The sequence below is a fragment of the Olea europaea genome, unplaced genomic scaffold (assembly GCF_002742605.1).
Source record: "Olea europaea var. sylvestris unplaced genomic scaffold, O_europaea_v1 scaffold2438, whole genome shotgun sequence".
Taxonomy (NCBI): domain Eukaryota; kingdom Viridiplantae; phylum Streptophyta; class Magnoliopsida; order Lamiales; family Oleaceae; genus Olea; species Olea europaea.
Genome location: NW_019242571.1, coordinates 51803 through 73457, shown reverse-complemented (window position 1 = coordinate 73457; position 21655 = coordinate 51803). Strand labels below are relative to the sequence as shown.

Genomic DNA, 21655 nt, shown 5'->3' with positions numbered 1-21655 from the left:
CATTTCCCTCCCATCTTAGCCGTCCACGTCACTTTTTCATCCAATTTTGTAACCTATCTTTGTACAAAGAGCATTATTGGTGGAGTATAGAGGAGAAGGATGTTTTGATGACAATTTGGGATGGGTGTTGTTGGCAGTTCCTTTCATTTTCTCACTTCATTTTTATTTAATTCAAATTGAGGGTTCATTTTAAACAAAAAAAATCACTTTTGCATGGCTCGATTAGGTCCACGAGCTTATATATATATATATATACATATATATATATATATATATATAAAACATTTTTGTCTCTTTTGTTCCCATTTTTTTAAGAGCTCGTCCAAATACGAGCCATCTTTTTACTAGCCGAGCGGCTTGCTCAGCTCGATTGCCACCCTTAGGCTGAATTGACTTTGTCGTAAAAGGATGATGGTCTTACAGTTTAAATAGGTTTGAGATTCATGTCGCCATAAATGAAAGGCTAGGGACTTCCACATCATAATTAAAGGTCAGGGACCTCAAGTGAAATTTACCACAATAACTTTGGCACTAGATATACATGGCATACGAATTTACAGCAGCTTTTTCATACATACTCTGTCAAGTTTCAACTACTACTCGCACGTACAACCCCCTCTCCGGTGTTTTGGCTAAATTCCATATCAGAAAACTTTTCAATCTGTTGATTGAAAATATGAAAGCCTCAGTCAAGTTCAGGGAAGATCAGAAACCTTTATTGAGAGCAAAAATCCCATTTAACATTTCGAGTTTCCGGCTTCAATCCGGAATAGTTGTCGGTGAATCCAAAGAATTCTCTCTAAATATCGGCACTTTATTTGATTCTGGGCCTTCTGTCAAATTCTGTTACCGTGCCAATGATTCACAAAATCCCTTTAGCTTTAATTTCAAGACTGGGATAGGACACTTCGGGTCACCGATCGGAAGCCCTTTAACCATGAGCGCGGAGTTCAATTTGACTAGCAGTAAAAATCCCTGTTTTTTCATCCATTTTAAACCTGATTTTGGTGATTTTTCGGTGAAAAAATCGCACTATTCAGAATCTGTCGAGGGTTTGGGCGAAAAATTAACCGGCCACTTCACGGATGGGAAGCATCTTTTGGAGCCGAGGGCAGTGGCGAGACGGGTGGAGGGATTGTTGAAGGGAACGGAGGCTAGTGCAAGAACGGCGTTGCCGGTGTGGGATTTGGCCGTGGTAAATCTACGGTTGGCACTTAGTATCCCGCCGGCGGCGGCAGCCGGGATTAGATTGCCACTGTTGGTGATGAATAAAATAGGTATCCAACGCTTGGCAGATTCTGCTTCGCCCAACACAGAGATTGCTGACGTGTCAAAGACATGTTTGGATGTGAAGAGACAGGTTGAAGTTTTTCAAACTGAGAATGCAATGTTGAGACAGGCTTTGAATGATTTGAGAACAGAAATAAGTGCAGGAAAAGTGAACCTTTTATCACATAAAGAAGAAAAAATAAGGAAAACGGGGCCTAAATATTTGTGCTTCGATCAAGTTTAGGTTTAATTTCTTTATATTTATGTTTTAGGTAAAGGTTTGGGTTTTGGGATTTTCTTTTGATGTTTGGCTTTGTTTATAGAGATTGTAAATACTGTGTTTGATTAATCTTTTTTGGGTATGTTTAATTAATGTTATGGGTGAATTCTTTGTTTCATTTCATATGTTTAGGAATGGCAATGGGGTGGGCGTCCCACCCACGCCCCGCTCCCCCTCCTCAAACGGGGCGGGTGAAGTGGGGCGAGGCCACGCCTCATTTGTTGTCCAGTTTAATTTTATTATTTTTTTTTTTACATTTTTTAAATTTCAAATTATGTTATTATTAGAGAATAAAATATAAATTCAAAATTTTTAAATTCAAAGTAAACACTTGAAATAAACAATGTTAAAAATTAAATAATTTCAAATAGAATTACGTTTTGACTAAATTATATTTCTTTTGTAATTAATTAAAATTTTATATTTGTATTTTATTATCTAATAATAATATAACTTGAAATTTAAAAAAAAAAATCACGGGGAGGGGTCGAGGGAGGGGCACCACACCCCGCCCCTGCCAACCCATCGGGACGGGACCCTACGAGGGTAAGACGGGTTGGGACGGATTTTTTTACAATCACTACCTATGTTAATTAATACTTACTATAAAGTATTAACCAACAAGAGTTAATTACCATAGGCCCTTTATCTTCTCGCCATCTCGGGTGATGATGATTTCCATCCGTTGAAATATACGAGTGCTAAAATTAAATAATGAAGAGTTAGATGCTATGAAAATTGACCAATGACTCATACGAGATGTTAGTAAAGAGAACGGATCTTTTCACTAACGTGGTACAGTATGACAATAACATCTATTGGATATAAATAGCGAGGTCTCTACATAAATGAGAGTTGTACGTAATTTCAGGAAATTGAATTATTTAGAAATTGTAAAGATGGAATTTGAGTGGAAGGAAAATGAATTCCAAAGAATTGAATTGTCTAGAAGTTATTTTTCTGAAAATTGTAAATTATTGTGTTTGATTGGTATAATTTTTCACATGAAAAATGTTGAAATAAAAGTATTTTTTGATGTTCATTTAACTTTGTTTTATATGAAAATTGTTGATTAAATGGATAAAATTTACTATCATTGAGGATGAAATTTGTTTCCATTGCCAACAAAAAATAAAAATAAAAAAATTCAAGAAAATCATATATCTTTTGGTGTTCCATTGACTTTATTTTACATGAAAATTGTCAATTAAAGGAAAATATTTTTTTACGATAATTCTTAAAATCTGTTTTCATTGCCAAAAAAATAAAAAAGTGTTACAGTAACCAATGAAAAACATGAAAAATTTTAGGTGGTATGAAAAACTAAAAAATTAATGCTATGAAAAAAGAGAGCCATCAAACAAGCAAAAACATGAAATTGGAATTGATTTTCTATTTTGCATGGAAAATTTGAGCGTATCAAACACATCCTACTGTAATGCTATTTACATAGAACTGTTGGGAATTTACTTATACATGCACAACGGAAAATTAAAATTATTTCGTTTCCCACCGAGGATCCCTTTGTGTTTAGATAGAAATCGTGATAAAGATTGTACCTTTGAAAAATTTTGCAAACCTTTTACTTTTCTTCTCGTTCCAGCAATCTTGATTCGCCACCACAGCTGTCCAATTGTCCAGCCTCCAACGGTGATCCACACAGAGAATAAGATTGCAGCTTCTAGGTTTTCTCTTTGTGCCAACAAGAATAATGAAAACCATATGGACCTCAAACCCTAGTCATGTATTTATATAAACCCAAACGGGCTCGGCCCGATCCGGTCCAATATTTAATTAATCCATTTAATTAAACCCAGTCCTTGAATTAATTAATCCAATTAATTAATTCGGGAATATAAATAACAAATCCAATTAATTAATTTATCCGATGATTGTTAAATTAACCAATTGACAATTTGCAATCTTCCAATTCTCTTTTGTGTGTGACCCATTAGGTTCCCGACCACGATGCCTAACGACGTGAAATATTATTTTGATCTAATTAAAATTGATAAATTAAAACACCCTTTTAATTTATCGTCAATTCACACTCGCCGTCCCTAATTGACATCTAGCAATGTGTCAGAGTAATACATGTGACGGGAAATGTCATGTGGTATGACAAAATCGAATTCGTTCGTTTACCGTGAAACTATAATCCCTTCGTCAATACGATCCGATCAATTACGAAATATGGAAGTGTGTCAATCTCGATTATCGATCATATCTTTCACTCCACTATCAAGTCAATATAAGTCGAAAACTTCTTTTCGACTTATGAGTACACCTTGGCCAAGGATTTCATCATTGACTTAATTGAATGAAACGCAGATCATAATCTCCTACTATCTAAGAGTGACGAATCCTTTATTGGTCAATCACAACCTTCATACGATTCTTGACGTACCAGAACGATGTCGTATTAGCGACCCTTTACAGAGCAACATTCAACACTGTCAAAGTATGACTGTCCTCATATAAGGTACCATGACGACCTCAAGTCAAATGACTAATTCCACTACCGAACGTTAGAGATTAACCACAAACACTCATATAGTTATCCATGTGGAATCTCTCGGCGAGTCTCCAATATTTTGTTCTATAACAAAATATCAACGTGTTCGTTTAAGTGTCACCACACTTTAGCTTGTGAGATCAGTTACTTACTTCACAAGTAAGAAATGTCATACGTGATGGTCTAACCGTAATAACGATATCCGTATCTCGTTATTACTTACGACCATAGATGACTTAAGATTCAATCGGATGTAATTTGTATCTCACAATCACAACTCCTTGTAATTAACAAATTACAAAAATTTGAATTTTCGGACTCTATTATTTATTTAATTGTCTATTAATCAAATAATAAATCTGTCATTTAAATTGCATTAATTATATATAAAAAGTATTTATGTCCAAAGCTGATTGGACCTAGAGCATAATACTTACAAACTCCCACTTGCACTAGATCCAATCACTTATGTATCCAATATCATAAGTCTACATAACAATCATGTTTATATTACAACAACTCTTTGTTAATAGATCTGCAATATTGTTAAATGTGAGAATTTGTTCTTCTCTTTACGTCATTTCCATGTATTATCTATTTGATGAGATTATACCGCCTTAATATATGTTTGGATCATAGATGAGACCTTAGTTCCTTTACTTTTGCAATGGCTCTATTGTTATCACAATACAATGGTATGTGATCAACAATATCAGGAACTCCTCCATGTTCATTTATGAACATCATGATCCAGATTGCAACTCTTTGCTACTTCTGAAATAATCATGTATTAGGTTTCTACTATTGAATCAACGGTTGATTCACGTTTGGAACCTTTCCAACATACCGTTTAAGAGTAAACCAGTTTCTCCATATAAAATCTTTTCAATATTTTATATAGATTGAGACGAGTTAAGCAACATTCTCGATCTATCTCTATAGATCACGTTGCTTCTCCCATATTGTTCAAGAATAAATCCTTTAACAACCATTATTTCAACGATTGAAACATAGGTATGTCGTTTTCTATAATATTAGGAATACGATAATGCTCCCACTATCTTCTTGTAAACACACAATTCGTCTTCAAATTTGATAAAATCAAATACTTTGACTTTTTTTCATCAAATCGAAGATTTCAACTCCATAGAGACTTATCTTAACCTTTAGTTACGATATACAATTGTTGCAAATAAAACCCGAATGGATTTCAGCAAGGCCACAGGAGAAAGGTTTCACCAAGGTCAACACTTAACCTTTGCTTCTAGCCTTACTTTGTATATATGGATATTCACATCCACATCGACATTTCCCTTGTAAACTATTTACAAAACCTTATGGGTTTTATTCCATCAGGAGACTCGACCAAGGTCCAAACCTTGTTCACATACGCCGAATTCATCTCGAGTATAATGGCCTCTTGCTGTCTCTTTTAAGTTAACACTTGACTTTATTTTGTTGCAACTAGCAGGTTCATTATCCTGGATCACTAATACCTGATTAATAATCATGGATTCGCACCTTCTTGAAGATCGAATGATCCTACTAGATTCACATAGAGCTGTCATGTCCTCAGGAGTCTTTAATTCCTGATCAAGAGTATGTCCCATATCAGATATGGGATCAAACTCGAATTCATCTACTTGGTTAACTATATCTGTGGACTCTTGAACTCTTTCAAGTTCTATTTTGCTCCCACTGTCCTCCCTTAGAGTAAACATTTTCTCTAAAAGGAAGATATGTCGTGAGACGAAGACTTTTTTCATGATAATAGAATTAATATTCAAATGTCTGCTTTGAATATCCCTACAAATATGTATTTATCAGATTTAGCGTCAAACTTATCCGATTCAAGGCGCTTCAAATAAGCGTCATGGCCCCAAACTTTCACATAAGATAATTTGGGATTATTGCCTTTTCATAACTCGTATGGAGTCTGTTAACCAATTTAGATGGGACATGATTTAGTGTGTTGCACACTACAATCAATGCATTACTCCAAAACAATTTTGGGAGAGTTGCATGACTTGTTATTAATCCAATTATATCTAATAATTAACGATTCCTCCTTTTAGATACACCACATTGTTGCAGTGTATATGAAGGAATCCACTGTAAGAAAATCTCATTCTCTCTTATATAATCTATATTTTATCTTTAAGATACTCTCACTTGATCGAATTTTAATGTGAGGGTATCTTTACCTATTTGTTTCTCTACTTCTAGTTTGAATCCCTTGAACTTTTCAAGAGTTTCATGTTTGAGGTTTTCATCGAGTATACATGATCATTGATGAAATAAGAGAAACATTATCTGACATTAATTGACACGAGCCATATGCATCACCATGCATTAGACCAGTAATTATACTGACCTTTCTTCTTTTCAAGTAAAAGAAGATTTGGTCATTGTGTCAGACATGCATAATTTGTACTTATCAAAATCAATTAATCCCAAGTATACATCTTTATGTAACTTTGGAATTATATTTCATCTAAATGACAAAGTCTGTCATGCCAGATTTTGGTAATAATTAGATTATCGCATTTATACCTTTTAATTTCTATACTCATTATAGAATCCTTAGTATTAAAGAATATAAACGTCGTTTTGTAATTTACGATAGCCATTAGGATCTTTATTAAGATAAACAAGAACAACAATTGTCCTTAACATTAAAATAGTTCATGTCCGAACATGAAATTCATTTTAATGTTCCAGCTATGGCGGATATAAAGCGACATTTCTCTAATTCCAATACTAAACTAAAAGGCAATAGCAAGAAGTATATTTCTTCAGGCAATGCAGCAACATTTGCTCATCTCCAACGTGTAGCTCGACTTCTCTCTTTCGCGGTGGTCTACTTCTATTCAGTTTCTCCATATTTGTATAAATAAGAAATTTACACTTGGTATCAAATACCTGAAAAGCTAATGAAATAGCCATAAGCCTTGCAATATTCCTTCCAATGACCTTTCATTCTATAATAAAATCAAAGGTCATTAGATTTGGTATTGTCCTTCGCTTAGACTGTCTTAACCATATTGGGTGCTTTCTCAAAGTCTCTTTAGACTTCCTCTTAATTCCCTTAGAGGAATCAATGGCTTGCCCGCTTCTAACTTTGTTATTGGGCATAACAGTCCTAAACATGTTAAGTAACTTAATGAGTATGCATTCGAGTTTATTCATATCATAATTTATAATTAGCGTGAATAACTCTATGATAGAGATTGCAGAGCTAAGTCAATACTTAATTCACAGTTAATGATTGAACTCAGTTGAGACACTTCTCATGTCAATCATCTTCAATACATGAGAATTGACTGAAAATTCTTTTGTCACTTTGCATCGGTATAGTTGTTTGAAAGTCTCATATCCTTCTACACACGATTATTATCATACAACTCTTTGTAATGAAAAATTATGTGTTAACATCTATACTCTCGAGTTGTTTTTGTAACTCAGGTGGCATAGTTGCAAGTATCACATACGTTGCAGTACTATTGTCATCACTGCGTTTATTATAGTAGCCACATTTTCTTTAGTTGAGTCATCATCAGGTGTTACTGGAAAAAGGCTACTTAAGGACAACCAACTTTCTCATGCCTGAGAACAATTTTCAAATTTCAGTGCCAATCAAGAAGATTTAATTTGGTTGTTGGCATCCAATATGCCTCTCAAATACACATTGTTACTCACGATTCAATAAATATGAATGACGAAAAGAAAAAGAATAATATATAAAATACATCAATTAATTTAACATGAACTTTTATTAAATTAATTCTGCTCCCACTATTTAACTAAAATTTATGACCCTCTTACATAAATTTATAGAGTCCATACTTGACTCCCAGTGGGTTGGGATCCCATCTATTATATTAAGATCTTGAGTGTACTCAATAAGCCTTAGTATAACATTTGGGTAGATACTATTATCAATTGTATCTCCATACAACTCTCAAATCATTAAGCTGACAACTCTTTGTTTTCACACATTTTATGTGTTAGCTTAATACGCCTCTAAAATTTATCTCCTTGAGGGTACTCAACAAAAGATAAATTTTAGTTAAGTCAAACCCGTCATTCATAAATATCAAATACTTCATAGTGTCAAACATATTCCTAATGGACCAACTTTGAGTGTACTTAATAAGTTGAGACGATTTGGGACTTTGGTTTTTTCACTATAATGATGGAAGACGATTATAAATGTGACTTAATATTTTATGGAGGGATTTTGCATTTAAAGGTCTCATCAAAATAATAATAATATATATATTTTATTATACATCTACTATGCAAGTAAATATATATAACATAATATAATAGTGTGGACGATTATGGACTTTACTATCTAGTTTTCCCGAGCCATAAGAAAGACTAGTTGGTCAATTCCTAGGAGGTATTACATTAATCAGTATCAATGTGCCATTTCCATGGTCTCCTCCTTTTATTGTTTCTTCAATTAGTCTAGTTGCAACTTGTATCCTCTATTAGTTGGCACGCATGCCTAAATGAAATTGGACTCGCATGTCCATAACAACAATAATAATAACGGACTTACATGTCCAAAATAATCAAGAGCTCGCAAGTCCAAAAAAAGGACAAGAATAAAATTAACCATTCAACACATTCATATGGTCGAGTCCATAATTGTCCACTAATAATACATTCATCACATAAATGGATACCTATATAATATCTAATATTATATGCAAATTAATTTCAAGTTTCTAGCAATTAAGTTTTCTAAATTCTTTTAGACAAATGGATCGGAACAATTAAATAATTAATTAATCATATTAATCGATTATTTAATTAGCGGGAATATTTAATTAAAATCAAATTTTAATTAAATAACAAATTAGAGTCAAACTCTAATTAAACAATTATATGGCGGGATTATTTAATTAAAATCAAATCTTAATTAAATATCAAATTAGAGTCAAACTCTAATTTCAAAATGTAAGGTGGTTGAATTTAATTAAAATCAAATTTTAATTAAATGACAAAACTAGAGTCTAACTCTAATTCCAATATTTAAGGGCGAATGAATTTAATTAAAATCAAATTTTAATTAAATGGTAAAATTAGAGTCCAACTCTAAATCTAAAATTTTAGGGCGAACATGTTTAATCAAAATCAAATTTTAATTAAACATCAAATTAAAGTCTAACTCTAATTCCAAGAAAAATTTTAGGGCAAAACAATTTAATTAAAATCAAATTTTATTTAAATGCCAAATTAGAATCCAATTCTAATTTCTAAAATATCTTCGGGTGAAAAATTAATTAAAATCGAATTTTAATTAAGTCCTAAATTAGAGTCCAACTCTAATTTAAAATTGAATCAATATTTTAAATTAGGATAACACTCCTAAATAAAATAAAATTCAATTGGGGTCAAAGTTTAATATTTGAGTTAAAATCCAATTTCAACGAAAATAAAAAAATGTCATCAATTTTTAAATAAGATTTTAATTTGGGTCAAAATTAAATTATTGGTCAAACTCATTTGGAAATCAAATGTAAAACACCTGCTAATTTAAAATTCAATATATCTTTAAAAATTCAAAATTTGACCCATTTGAAAAATACCAAACAGGCCCTCCGATTTCTGAAATTGTGAAAAAGGCCCTTATTTCAATATTTACACGTTTACCACCGAAGTGAAATTACAAGTAAGGGTCATCAATATCAAATAATGCAAAATGGTCCCTTACTTAAATAACTTAACAAATTGACCCCATAAGGATATTGCAAATGGGGGCTTGCAATTTCACAAATTGCGTCAGAGGCCCGCGCCTCCATTTCACCCAAACCGACTGAAAACCCTAACCAAAAAAATTTTTGTTTTTCTTTTCTTCTCGTTTCTCTTGGCCTCATGGGGCGGCGACCGGTGCCGTCCCTTCCCTTTCATCGCTCGGCAGTAGCGCCTGCTGCCACTTCGGGGCAGCAGCGCCGGGCGTTGCCCAACGCCGGCCAGTCCCCCATCTTTTTTTTTTTTCAGATTCCAATCCAAAATTTATTTTATATTCAAAACCATTTTGTTGATATAAATTTCTAATTGTTAGAAATAAGAAATCAACAATCAACTTTTGATTATTTACATATACAAGACAATAAACAGTCTCTAACAAACATAAAGTAGACTCTGATACCACTGTTGAGAATCTACTTATACATGCACAGCGGAAAATTAAAATTATTTCGATTCCCACCGAGGATCCCTTTGTGTTTAGATAGAAACCGTGATAAAGATTATACCTTTGAAAAATTCTGCAAACCTTTTGCTTTTCTTCTCGTTCCAGCAATCTTGATTAGCCACCACAGCTGTCAAATTGTCCAGCCTCCAACGGTGATTCACACAGAGAATAAGATTGCAGCTTCTAGGGTTTTCTCTCTTGTGCCAGCAAGAATAATGAAAATCATATGGACCTCAAACCCTAGCCATGTATTTATATAAACTCAAACGGGCTCGGCCCGGTTCGATCCAATATTTAATTAATCCATTTAATTAAATCCGGTTCTTGAATTAATTAATCCAATTAATTAATTCGGGAATATAAATAACAAATTTAATTAATTAATTTATCCGACGATTGTTAAATTAACCAATTGGCAATTTGTAATCTTCCAATTCTCTTTTGTGTGTGACCTATTAGGTTCCCGACCACGATACCTAACGACGTGAAGTATTATTTTGATCTAATCAAAATTGATAAATTAAAACACCATTTTAATTTATCGTCAATTCATACTCGCCGTCCCTAATTGACATCTAGCAATGTATCATGGCAATACATGTGACGGGAAATGTCATGTGGTATGACAAAACTGAATTCGTTCGTTTACCGTGAAACTATAATCCCTTTGTCAATACGATCCGATCAATTACGAGATATGGAAGTGTGTCAATCTCGATTATCGATCATATCTTTCACTCCACTATCAAGTCAATATAAGTCGAAAACTTATTTTCGACTTATGAGGCAAGTTTTCGACTTATGAGTACACCTTGGCCAAGGATTTCATCATTGACTTAATTGAATGAAACGCAGATCATAATCTCCTACTATCTAAAAGTGATGAATCCTTTATTGATCAATCACAACCTGCATACGATTCTTGACGTACCCGAACGATGTCGTATTAGCGGCCCTTTGCAGAGCAACATCCAACACCACCAAAGTATGACTGTCCTCATATAAGGTACCATGACGACCTCAAGTCAAAGGACCAATTCCACTACCGAACGTTAGAGATTAACCACAGACACTCAGATAGTTATCCATGTGGAATCTCTCGACGGGTCTCCAATATTTTGTTCTATAACAAAATATCCACGTGTTCATTTAAGTGTCATCACATTTTAACTTGTGAGATCAGCCACTTACTTCATAAGTAATAAATGTCACATGTGATGGTCTAGCCGTAAGAACGATATCCGTATCTCGTTATTACTTACGACCATAGATGATTTAAGATTCAATCAGATGTAATTTGTATCTCACAATCACAACTTTTTGTGATTAACAAATTACGAATATTTGAATTTTCGGACTCTATTATTTATTTAATTGTCTATTAATCAAATAATAAATCTGCCATTTAAATTGCATTAATTATATATCAAAAGTATTTATGTCCAAAACTGATTGGACTTAAGGCATAATACTTACAAGAACCACAACCACCAATTTTGTAGTGAAAACATATAGAACACGACATAACGTGCAGATATTTGCAACAACAAATTCCTCACAGCCAAACACGCTTTTGCAATATTTTCGAGTCACAACCTGACTCTTACAATTCGGTTAATAGGTTTTTTTTTAAGGTCTTGAGACATTAGGAGATTTTTTTCTTTCCTTTTTCTTTTCAATTTTTTTTTAATAATAAAAGTGTAGATCAAGCTCCATTAATAAGGTGAATGATACATAAGTGCTTGTTTGATAGTACTTTTTAACTCTTAAGTATTTTATAAGTTATGAGTCTTACCGAATTTATAGATGACAAGTGGGAAGTGAGTTGTGAGTTGTATATTTAACCTGCTTAGATTATATTTTAAAATTTGTCAAACGTGTCAACAAAGTTTCATCGAAGGGCATTCAAGCAGTAGTTTTATTTTATTTTAGTCTTATAATTTTAATTTATTTTAATATGGTATTCGACTTATACTTTTTTTTTTTTTTTTTTTTTTTTTCAAATCAGCCATTCTATCCAGTGTTGTGGATCTCGTGACTAGGATCGCAAGCACAAGTCTGCTACCCTCATATTTGCCAAAAATTAAAAAAATTGTATTCAATTGAGTCTGAATCAAACGGCGTTGTGAAGTGTAACGTCATAACGTAGTAGATATTTGCTAAAACATCACTTTCCCAAATCAAGTTTATTTTACTCTTTTATGGTGACTAATTACATGTAAACAAAACAAACTTCATTAGCCAACTAAAGAACTTTGTCGAACACGTCGGCGATTATATTAGTTTAGTAATTTTGTTCGGACATGTTATGATTATGTTAGTTTCAGGAACGGTCTACGACATAATAGTCAAATATAAGAAAAAATTAAGTCGAGTAACCAACGTTCAAGATATATAAGTTCGGTGAACTATCGAATCAATTTTTCCCTAATTAAATTAACCTCGTGTTACATAAAGATGAAATAGCATATTGACAAAAGGGAAAAAAAAAAATCACAGATTTGAACAACTTTTTATTTCTCAAAAGTCTTTCAAAGACTAGAAGTATGGAATGAACGAGGGACAAATTGTGAATTAATTAATTAATTAATTTATTTATTTATTTATAAATTGCGCCTAAAAATTTATACCTGGTGTATTTTATAAAAAAATCATCGAAAGTCATTGAAATTTTTGAATACACTGACCTTTTTGTAACTTTAAAAGGTTTGGAATACAACATTTGATGATGACTTTCAAATAATTTTTTATTGTCTATAGAAGTCTATATAATATACTTAAAAAATTCAGGTTTATTGCGAAAAGTGATTTTTTTTGAAAAACTTGTGATTAAAAATTAGGAAAAATTTATGGGTATCCAAGCGAAAAATTATTTTATTAGAAAACACGTGCTTAAAAAAATATTTTTTAAAAATCTGTACCAAACAAAGACTTAGAAGCCCATATTGTCTAAATTTTTCGACTTAGAAATTTACATTGAACCCTTGTTTGAATTCCATTATTTATAACTCATTTTTTTAACGCATTTTCAATTACACATTCTTTTAAAATAATAATTTTGCTCGTTAAAAAATTTCCATTTTAAAACCATAGAATCTAAAAAATCATTTTTTTTTTCTTTTTTTAAGTAAGATTCTAACAGGGACTACATACACCACTTACATTTTTACACCAGCCATCCCCGTCCAACCCATTTTTCCTCGAGATTTTCTACAATAACATAGGGCCTGACAGATGCCATGACATAAAAGGAAGAAAAAATATTTTTTTATTTCTGCGGGACCCACAGCATATGAGTGATTGTCACCCCTTCTGGCAGAAATTTTTCGGTCACTCCAACATTTTTCTTTTTCCCTCGTCTTCTAAGGTAGTAATGAAGTTTAAAACTTTTTAACTTTTAAATTGGTGGTTTCTGTACACAAAAAACATAAGTGGTACAAAATTAACAACCGTGTTTGGTGGTACACCATGGTTTACACTTTGTCACGTAATAAATTGTGATTTGACAGTTAAAAAAATATTTTTTCAATCAATTATTTGTTTACAACAAGGACAATGTCAACAAAGTTTCAAGGCCAATAATGTATTTAGACCAATGTGTATTCATTGGAGGATCGAAAATTACCAATCAATATTAGACTAATTTTTAAACTAGTAATAAATGACACAATATGAATTCGAGAAAAAGTTAATTTGGATATAGCCAAATTCAAGTTATAATCATTAAAGTAAACTATTTAATTCATAATATTAGTTTTCAAATTACACCATACTGTCATAGTAAAATTGAACTCATTTGATAGCTCGTAATTAATTGTGTATAACAAACTCGAGAAAAATTTATTTTGATTAAGATTGAACTTAATTAGAGTCAACCAAAAAAAATTACAATAGTAATTATCGGGCCTCTATCATGTTGTGTTTTTCAATCAGAGGCCTCTTTTACAGTTAAGGCCCTAAGTCATCGCTTAGTTGACTTTGGATGAAGGTAGGCCCTGTCATCAGGTTAAAGGTTCTATTTTTTGGGTTATGACTAGGGGTGGACATTGTTCCATATGATTATGATTTCAAAAGAGAATCGAACCATGAATCAATGAATTTTTTCACAGATATGGAACCAAATCGAAACCGAATCATTCGATTCTAAGTTAGTTTGGTTTTGGTTATATTACTTAAATTTTCAAATGATAAATAAAAATTGGAATCTATCACTCTATCCATAAGTTATAAACCTATGCCTAAAATTAAAAAAAAAAAAAAAAAAAAGAAACAAAAAAAAAAAAAAAAAAAAAAAAAAGGAAAAAAAAAAAAAGATCATCAAACATTCAACAAATTCAATTTCAAATTATCAATAATCAAATGAAATATCGTTTAATAAAATTCATTCTCAAAAATCCAAACCAATAAACAAAACATATTCATAATTTGAATACACAAACATCAAGTTTCATGCCTCATACAAAATATTGTCTAATAACAATGATTCACTAATATGGACAAACGGGTCACTGATAAAAGTTAGTGGTTGTTCTATTTGTGTTTTAGTTTTGAGTTTTGAATTCATTTTGAATTTTGTGTTACGAGTGTCTATTTTTGAGATTGCTGAAAACGATTTGTCATTTTGAAAAATTGTTTTCAAAAATTAAAAAAAAAAATGAAAAACACGTCTACTTTCTAATTTTAAAAAAATGAAAATTTGATTATCCAATATATAGTTCTTTTACTTGTAAGAAAAATAATAATTGTAACCATTGTGGTTAAGACATTGAATTCCATGCTGGTAATTTAGGTTCGAATCTCAACCATCCACTAATTTATTTGAAAAATTTGTATTGTGCATATAAAAAGAAAATTTCTTTGTATTGAATTGCTGCGAAACGGAATCGAGCTCATGACCTTCAAAAAATTTGTGACTCAACCAACTAAACCATCTTGCTATTGGCAAAACTAGCCTTTTTTTCACGTTTTTGAACTTTTGGCTTGGTTTAACTAAAAACAGCCAAAACCAAAAATGACTTTTTTGGTGTTTTTTTTTTTTTTTTTGTTTTAAATTTTAAACTTGTTTTTGATAATTTGTCTATAAGAATAGGTACGTAAACACGTTTTCAGTGTTTTCAAAAATTAAAAATGACATGAAAACAACAAAGAGGACATGCCCTAAAAAAAAATAAAAAAAAAAAAAAAAAATGCCCTAAATTTTTTTTTTTTTTTTTTTTTTTTTGTACACACACTAATCAATTAATTAATAAAAATTGTGTTTAGTTCTTCGACTTTTTATTTGTTAGCAAAGTCCATAACCAGCTCCAATAAAAACATTTGGATATTTTCACAATCCTTAAAGTACATGAAAGGATTTGTTTTGTGATTATTTTGAATCAATTTCAAGTCGTGTATGTAGGGTTAAGCAAGACATACCTACTCCACTCTTACTTGTTGAAAATATTTAAAAGTGGGGTAAATAGTACAAAACGTCATTATCTTACAATGATATTGATATTGTGCAAAATATCATTGCCTTTCATTTTTCAGCATTTTCACTCCTTTTTTCCCATTTCATTGTGGAAAATGTAATTTTCATCCAATTTCTCAATAAAAATTGTAAAATGACAAATATGCAATCCGATTTAAACAAAAAAAAATTTTTAAAAAAAAATTACAATTATACTTCAAAACTTTTTAAAAAACTGCTAATAAATCCAAATAATTATTAAATGGATAATTGGTACAAAATGTCCGTACATTTTAATATTATTATGCAAACCGTCTCTGTCCTTCATTTTTTGCATTTCTACCCCCATTCTCACATTTCATTGGAAAATTATCATTTTTACTCATTTTTCAAAAAAATGAATAAAATGACTAATATACCGTTGTATTAAAATAAAAAGAAAAATAAAGAACAGATTGTATTTACACTCCAAAATTTTTCAAAAAAGAATAAATAAATTTTAAACAAATAATTAAAAACAAAAAAAATTTAAAAAAATATATATTTCTTTTTTAATTATTTATTTGTACCTTTAGGAGTATAGTTGCAATTTATTCTTTATTTTCGTTTTATTTAGATAGGAGAGTATATTCGTCATTTTTCAGCTTTTAATTGAGAAAATAGATGAAAATGATAATTTTCGAGATAGATTATGAAAATAAGGAAAAAATGAAATGTAGGGACGTTTTGCATAATAATCTTGAAAGTTAGGAACGTTTTGTGCTGATTATCCTTTTAATAATTCATTTGGATTTATTTGTAATTTTTTAAAAAAGTTTTGGAGTATAATTGCAATTTGTTCTTTAAGGTTTTTCTTTTTCCTTTTATTTAAATAGGAGGGTATATTAATCATTTTACATTTTTTAAAATCGAGAAATTGGTTGAAAATGACCTTTAACTCAATGAAAGGTGAAACAATGGTGAAAATGTCAAAAAATGAAAGGTAATGATGTTTTACATAAGGGTAATTGACACAAAACATCCCTACATTTCAAATTTATTGTGAAAAATGTTTCTACCTTTCATTTGCTGGTATTTTTGCCCTTATTCAACATTTCGTTGCGCTGAAGGTCCTTTTCACTGTTTTAAAACATAAAATGACAATTATACCCTCTTATTTAAAAAAAAAAAAAAGAGAGAAAAATTCAGAACAAATTGTAACCCTACCCCTAAACTTTAAAAAAAGTGCAAATGAGTTCCCAATACTTAAAATATTGAAAATAACAAAAAAAAAAAAAACTCTTTCTCCTCTTCCTCCTCCCTCCACTGCCACTTTTCAAGCCAAAAAATTTCGGTCAACCACCGGATCTCCATACCATCGGAAAGCTCTTTCTCCCTTCTATACATACCACCCAATGGGCTTCCATTAATTTCATTATAATGGTACAAATTCTCCTTCGCGTAGGTTAGTTTTCATTTCTCGGTTTCTAAATGAATAACCATGTTTAGGCGACAATGGGGAAGATTCATATGCTCGTTGGATGCGCCATGAGGTGTAGGTACCTCAGGTGGTGGTTCGCGATCATGGATCCCACTACCGACGTAAAAAAAATAACCAACAACTATGTTCAGAGCTCAACCGGCTGGGTTTGATTGTGTGCATTAAAGGATGTTTGAGGACCATGGACAGGGACATATTAGTGTATAGAATCGATCTGGAGGTTGTGTAGGGCATGAGTGTTGCCGGAAGAGAAGATTCCAGCCATCGTTTGTTGCTTGAGTAACCTATTTTGGCTTGAATATTCAGGCAAATTGATTGGAGTTATGGTCGGATCTTGAGTTGGCTGGGAAGAGGAAAATGAGGGCTTTAAGGTGGTATGTTAGTCCAGCTAAAATGGCGGTTGTGTAGGGCATGGGTGTCACCGGAAGTGAAGATTCCGGCCACTGTTTGTTGCGTGGGTAACCTATTTTGGCTTGAATTTTCAGCCAAATTGATTGGAATATGGCTGGATCTTGGGTGGGTTACGAAGAGGGAAGTGTGGGTTTCAAGTTGGTATGTTGGTCCCGTGCCTAAGGTGGTCGGAGGGTGGAGTTTTGGTTGTCCATAAGTGGTGGTTCTAAAATCTTAGTTGTCATGGATTGAGGGAGTATTGGAGACTCATTTGCACTTTTTTAAAAGTTTAGGGATAGGATTGCAATTCTTTCTTAATTTCTCTCTCTTTTTTGGTTTTAAATAAAAGGGTATAATTATTATTTTACGTTTCAAAACAGTGAAAATAACTTTCAGCGCAACGAAATGTTGAAATAAGGGCAAAAATGTCAAAAAATAAAAGAAAGGGACGTTTTCTACAATTAGCTTGAAAAGTAGGGACGTTTTGTGCCAATTGTCCTTTTACATAATAACATTGAAAGGTAAAAAAATTTTGTGCTAAATATCCTTAAAAGTTGTGGCATAACTGTGATTAAAATATTGTTCGTTATTCGTCTCATGATAATTCATTTATTCTTCTTAATATTATTTTTTATTTTCAATAACAATAAATTTAAAACGTAAAAATAAAATAAAAATATTTGGAACTGTTCGAATTAATGCGCAACAAAACCATGTTCCTCCGTCTCCACATGACTAAATGGGGTATTTTGTCATCCTTAGCAACCCTAGCGTAACCACCCGTATAAACTCTTGAATTTGGAAAAGTTTTACCAAAGGGCATCCAACTTATAGTTTTATTTCATTCTAGTCACATAATTTCAACTCATTTCAATTTTAGAACTATTCTTATATGTTTATATCGTATTAACCATTCTGGTCAACACTATAACCCTAGGGGTGGACAAAAGTTTAGGATCAAACAAACCGAATCCAAGAGTTTCAGCTTGATTCTTCTAAAGTTAGATTGTGTAATGAGAACTATGTTAGAGAATCGACGAGAGCGGGCTTAGGAGCAAAAATAGTAAAAAATAAAAAAATTGAACATGCCATTTGTTTATTTTCTTCTTCTTTACTTTTTTGATGATCAAAATTCTCAAAATATATCATTTTTTCTTTAAAAAATCTAACCCTGACCCTGGTCCTGGCCCAATTCTATTTTTGAAATTTCTAGATGCGCATCACTTGACTTCATTGTCTAGTAGTGTACGTTGGTGATTCTTGTACATTGATGAATGAATCAATCGGATGTAAATGAAATTCGCCTATGGTGGTGAATGAATTTCACTAAAATAATTTGTTTGTATGTTTTAGAATTTGGACTATGTTAGTGAAATTGTATCAAGATAGAAACCTATTATTTGTTAGATTGCTTTAGATGTTGAAATATAATTACGAGAACTTGAAGGTTTTAATTTGGTTCTATAATTAAAGTTGAACTCGTCAGTTTCATTTACAAGATACCTATTAATTTCTTGAATTAATTTGTTTTTTGAAATCAGATTGAATCAAACCATCTCCATTCCCAATAAATCTCGAGACTTTTGCAAGAAATGTACCCAATTGGGCCCAATAAAAATGGCTTTTTAAGGTACTACATGTCTACACTCTAGACATTTGCTAAAGGCTCGGGTTACCTAATCAAGTTTTAAATTTACTCTTCAATGGTGGCCAATGACATGTAAACAAACAAATTCCAACGATTAACCAACGAATCGTGTAAGACATATTGAAATTATGTCGGATTTGTTAGAGATTATGTTGTTTGTAATTCCATCCAATAGGTCAGAGATTATGTCAGTTTCAGTAACGCTATAAGTAAAAATAGTTAAATATAGAAAAAAATTCAAGTCAAGTAACCAACATGCATAATATGTAAAGTTGGGTGACTACCAATGTAATTTATCCCTGGTTTAATAATAGGGTAATTACAAAACCCAAAAACAGCCATCCACGATCCAACCCTTGAGAATCAAGTCCACCACGGCATATAAATCAAACAAGACTACAAACCAAACCCAAAAAACACTACAAGCAAATAATATATAAGCAATAAAAATGGCGAATATGGGAAATTATATATGTTTGACTGACGAGAGGAACACAACCCTAGCCCTCTGATAACACACAAAAATTGCAATGGATTTGATCAATTAAATCTTAAAAGCCGTACGCGCCGTATCATACCACCAGCCCTTCAATCTCTCATGGCCAAACTTGAGGGAACCGTACCGAACAATTTCGACAAACCGGAGTCGGAGGGAGACGACGAGACTCACCGGTGGGGCACTTGGGAGGAGCTCCTCCTGGCCTTCGCCGTCAACCGCTACGGCACCGACCGTTGGGACTCCGTCGCCTCTGAACTCCAGAAGCGGAGCTCCGAGCCTACCCCAACCCTACTGACCCCTCAAAACTGCAAGCAGAAATACCTAGACCTGAAACGGCGTTATTTAACCCAAAACGACAACGTCAATAATAAATTGTTGAATGATGATAACGTTGACGGCGACAATAGCAAAGGCTCTGTTCCGTTGCTGGAGGAACTCCGGAAACTTCGGGTTGCCGAGCTTCGGCGTGAAGTCCAACGTTACGATCTAAACATCGAGTACTATTTCACGATTGATTACATATACTGTTTATTTAATGAGTAATAATATATGTTTAAAATATTAGAGATCTGAGCGTAAAGATTAGTGGAAATGAAGAGTCAAGGATTTTTTTATTTGATGTTTGTTGTTCAGGTCGTTAGAGTTGAAGATGAAGAGAATGGAAGAGGAGAGAGAAGGGAGTTTGAGGAGCGTGAAGAACAGTGATGAAAACTCAGATCTAGAAAAGAAGGGTGAAGAGAAGAGAAAGGACGACGAGGTAGAACCGGATGAGAATGCATGGCCTCAATCCATGGCCGGAGAACCGGTCATCGGAAATGAATCGGAGAAGGATCATATGTCGGTAAACGAATCAAATTCCACAGATCTAGACGGCGAGAAGCTAAGAACCGGTGATAAAGAATCAGAACCGGACAGAACCGGAGATTTTCAGGGAAAAAGGGATCGAACCGGGGAAGGAAGAGAAGAGCCGGTAGATTTAAAGGCTGATTCCGATCGAACCGGAGAGGGAAAACCTGTTCGAGAGGAATCATGTAACGGGAGTTCAGATAGTATAGAAAAAGATCCGGTTCGGGAAGTCAAGGTTGAGCGGGCGAGTGACTCGGTCGGGTTGGTGGACTCGGAGGCCGAGTCAAAGGGAGGGGGAGATGAAGCAGCGAGAGAAAGTTCCGACGTGCAGAGCACAGCGAGTAGATCGAAGGAGGAAAATGATAAGATACATCGCGGGAGCCTGAGTGGTGATGAACGTGACCACGTGGATCAATCAGGAACCCTTAAAGATTTGCCTGTTGCATCTCAGCCGTTGCTCGACTTTTTGCATAACCTTCGAGCACATAAGAGCGGCTCAGTCTTTGAGAGGCGGCTCCAGAGCCAGGTGAATATCAAATATCGGTTTTGTTTTTATTTTTATTGCAAAAAGAAAATATAAAATTGTGAAGGTGAATATGCAAAGGTTTATTCATTATTTCAAAAGGTGATTATATGATACATATTTATATATAATAAAGAGATAATGATTACCAGTAATTTTTATCCTTCGTAACATTATAAAAATTCTTTTAGGATAAATAAATAAAAACTTTAAAACGTAACTATTTATTTTCGGATACATCCTGAACCAAATGTAGAAACTAGCATTATTGTCTTGTTCGGTTCACTAATTGTTGTTTTTTGCACTTTATAAAGTCGACTAGTCGGTAATTGGGAATTTCGTCGGTTTGAATATTCTTGGAAAAGTCGGTAGCAAGTGGATTGTCAAAAGAAAAATGCTATTCATTATCACTGGTGTTGAACACCAGGTCAGGTGTTAATTATAAGACATCGAATGATCGCTCCATTTAAATGCAAGTCAAATGAGTCATTTAATTGAATGTGTAAAATGTAGCCACCTAAACCGATATTTTAACACCATTGGTATTA

At 32.7% G+C, this 21655-nt stretch overlaps 2 protein-coding genes across 2 annotated transcripts; both read left to right on the top strand.

Moving 5' to 3' along the window:
• Positions 1-541: 541 nt before the first annotated feature.
• On the top strand, positions 542-17430 carry LOC111382122. The gene is made up of 3 exons (XM_023005992.1): positions 542-1438; positions 1542-1547; positions 17260-17430. The coding sequence occupies exons 1-3, from the start codon at positions 542-544 to the stop codon at positions 17428-17430; spliced, it is 1074 nt and encodes a 357-aa protein (XP_022861760.1).
• A 2141-nt stretch (positions 17431-19571) lies between these two features.
• Positions 19572-21179, top strand: LOC111382124 (X-linked retinitis pigmentosa GTPase regulator-like). The gene is made up of 2 exons (XM_023005996.1): positions 19572-20235; positions 20372-21179. The coding sequence occupies exons 1-2, from the start codon at positions 19838-19840 to the stop codon at positions 21162-21164; spliced, it is 1191 nt and encodes a 396-aa protein (XP_022861764.1). The 5' UTR covers positions 19572-19837; the 3' UTR covers positions 21165-21179.
• Positions 21180-21655: the final 476 nt, after the last annotated feature.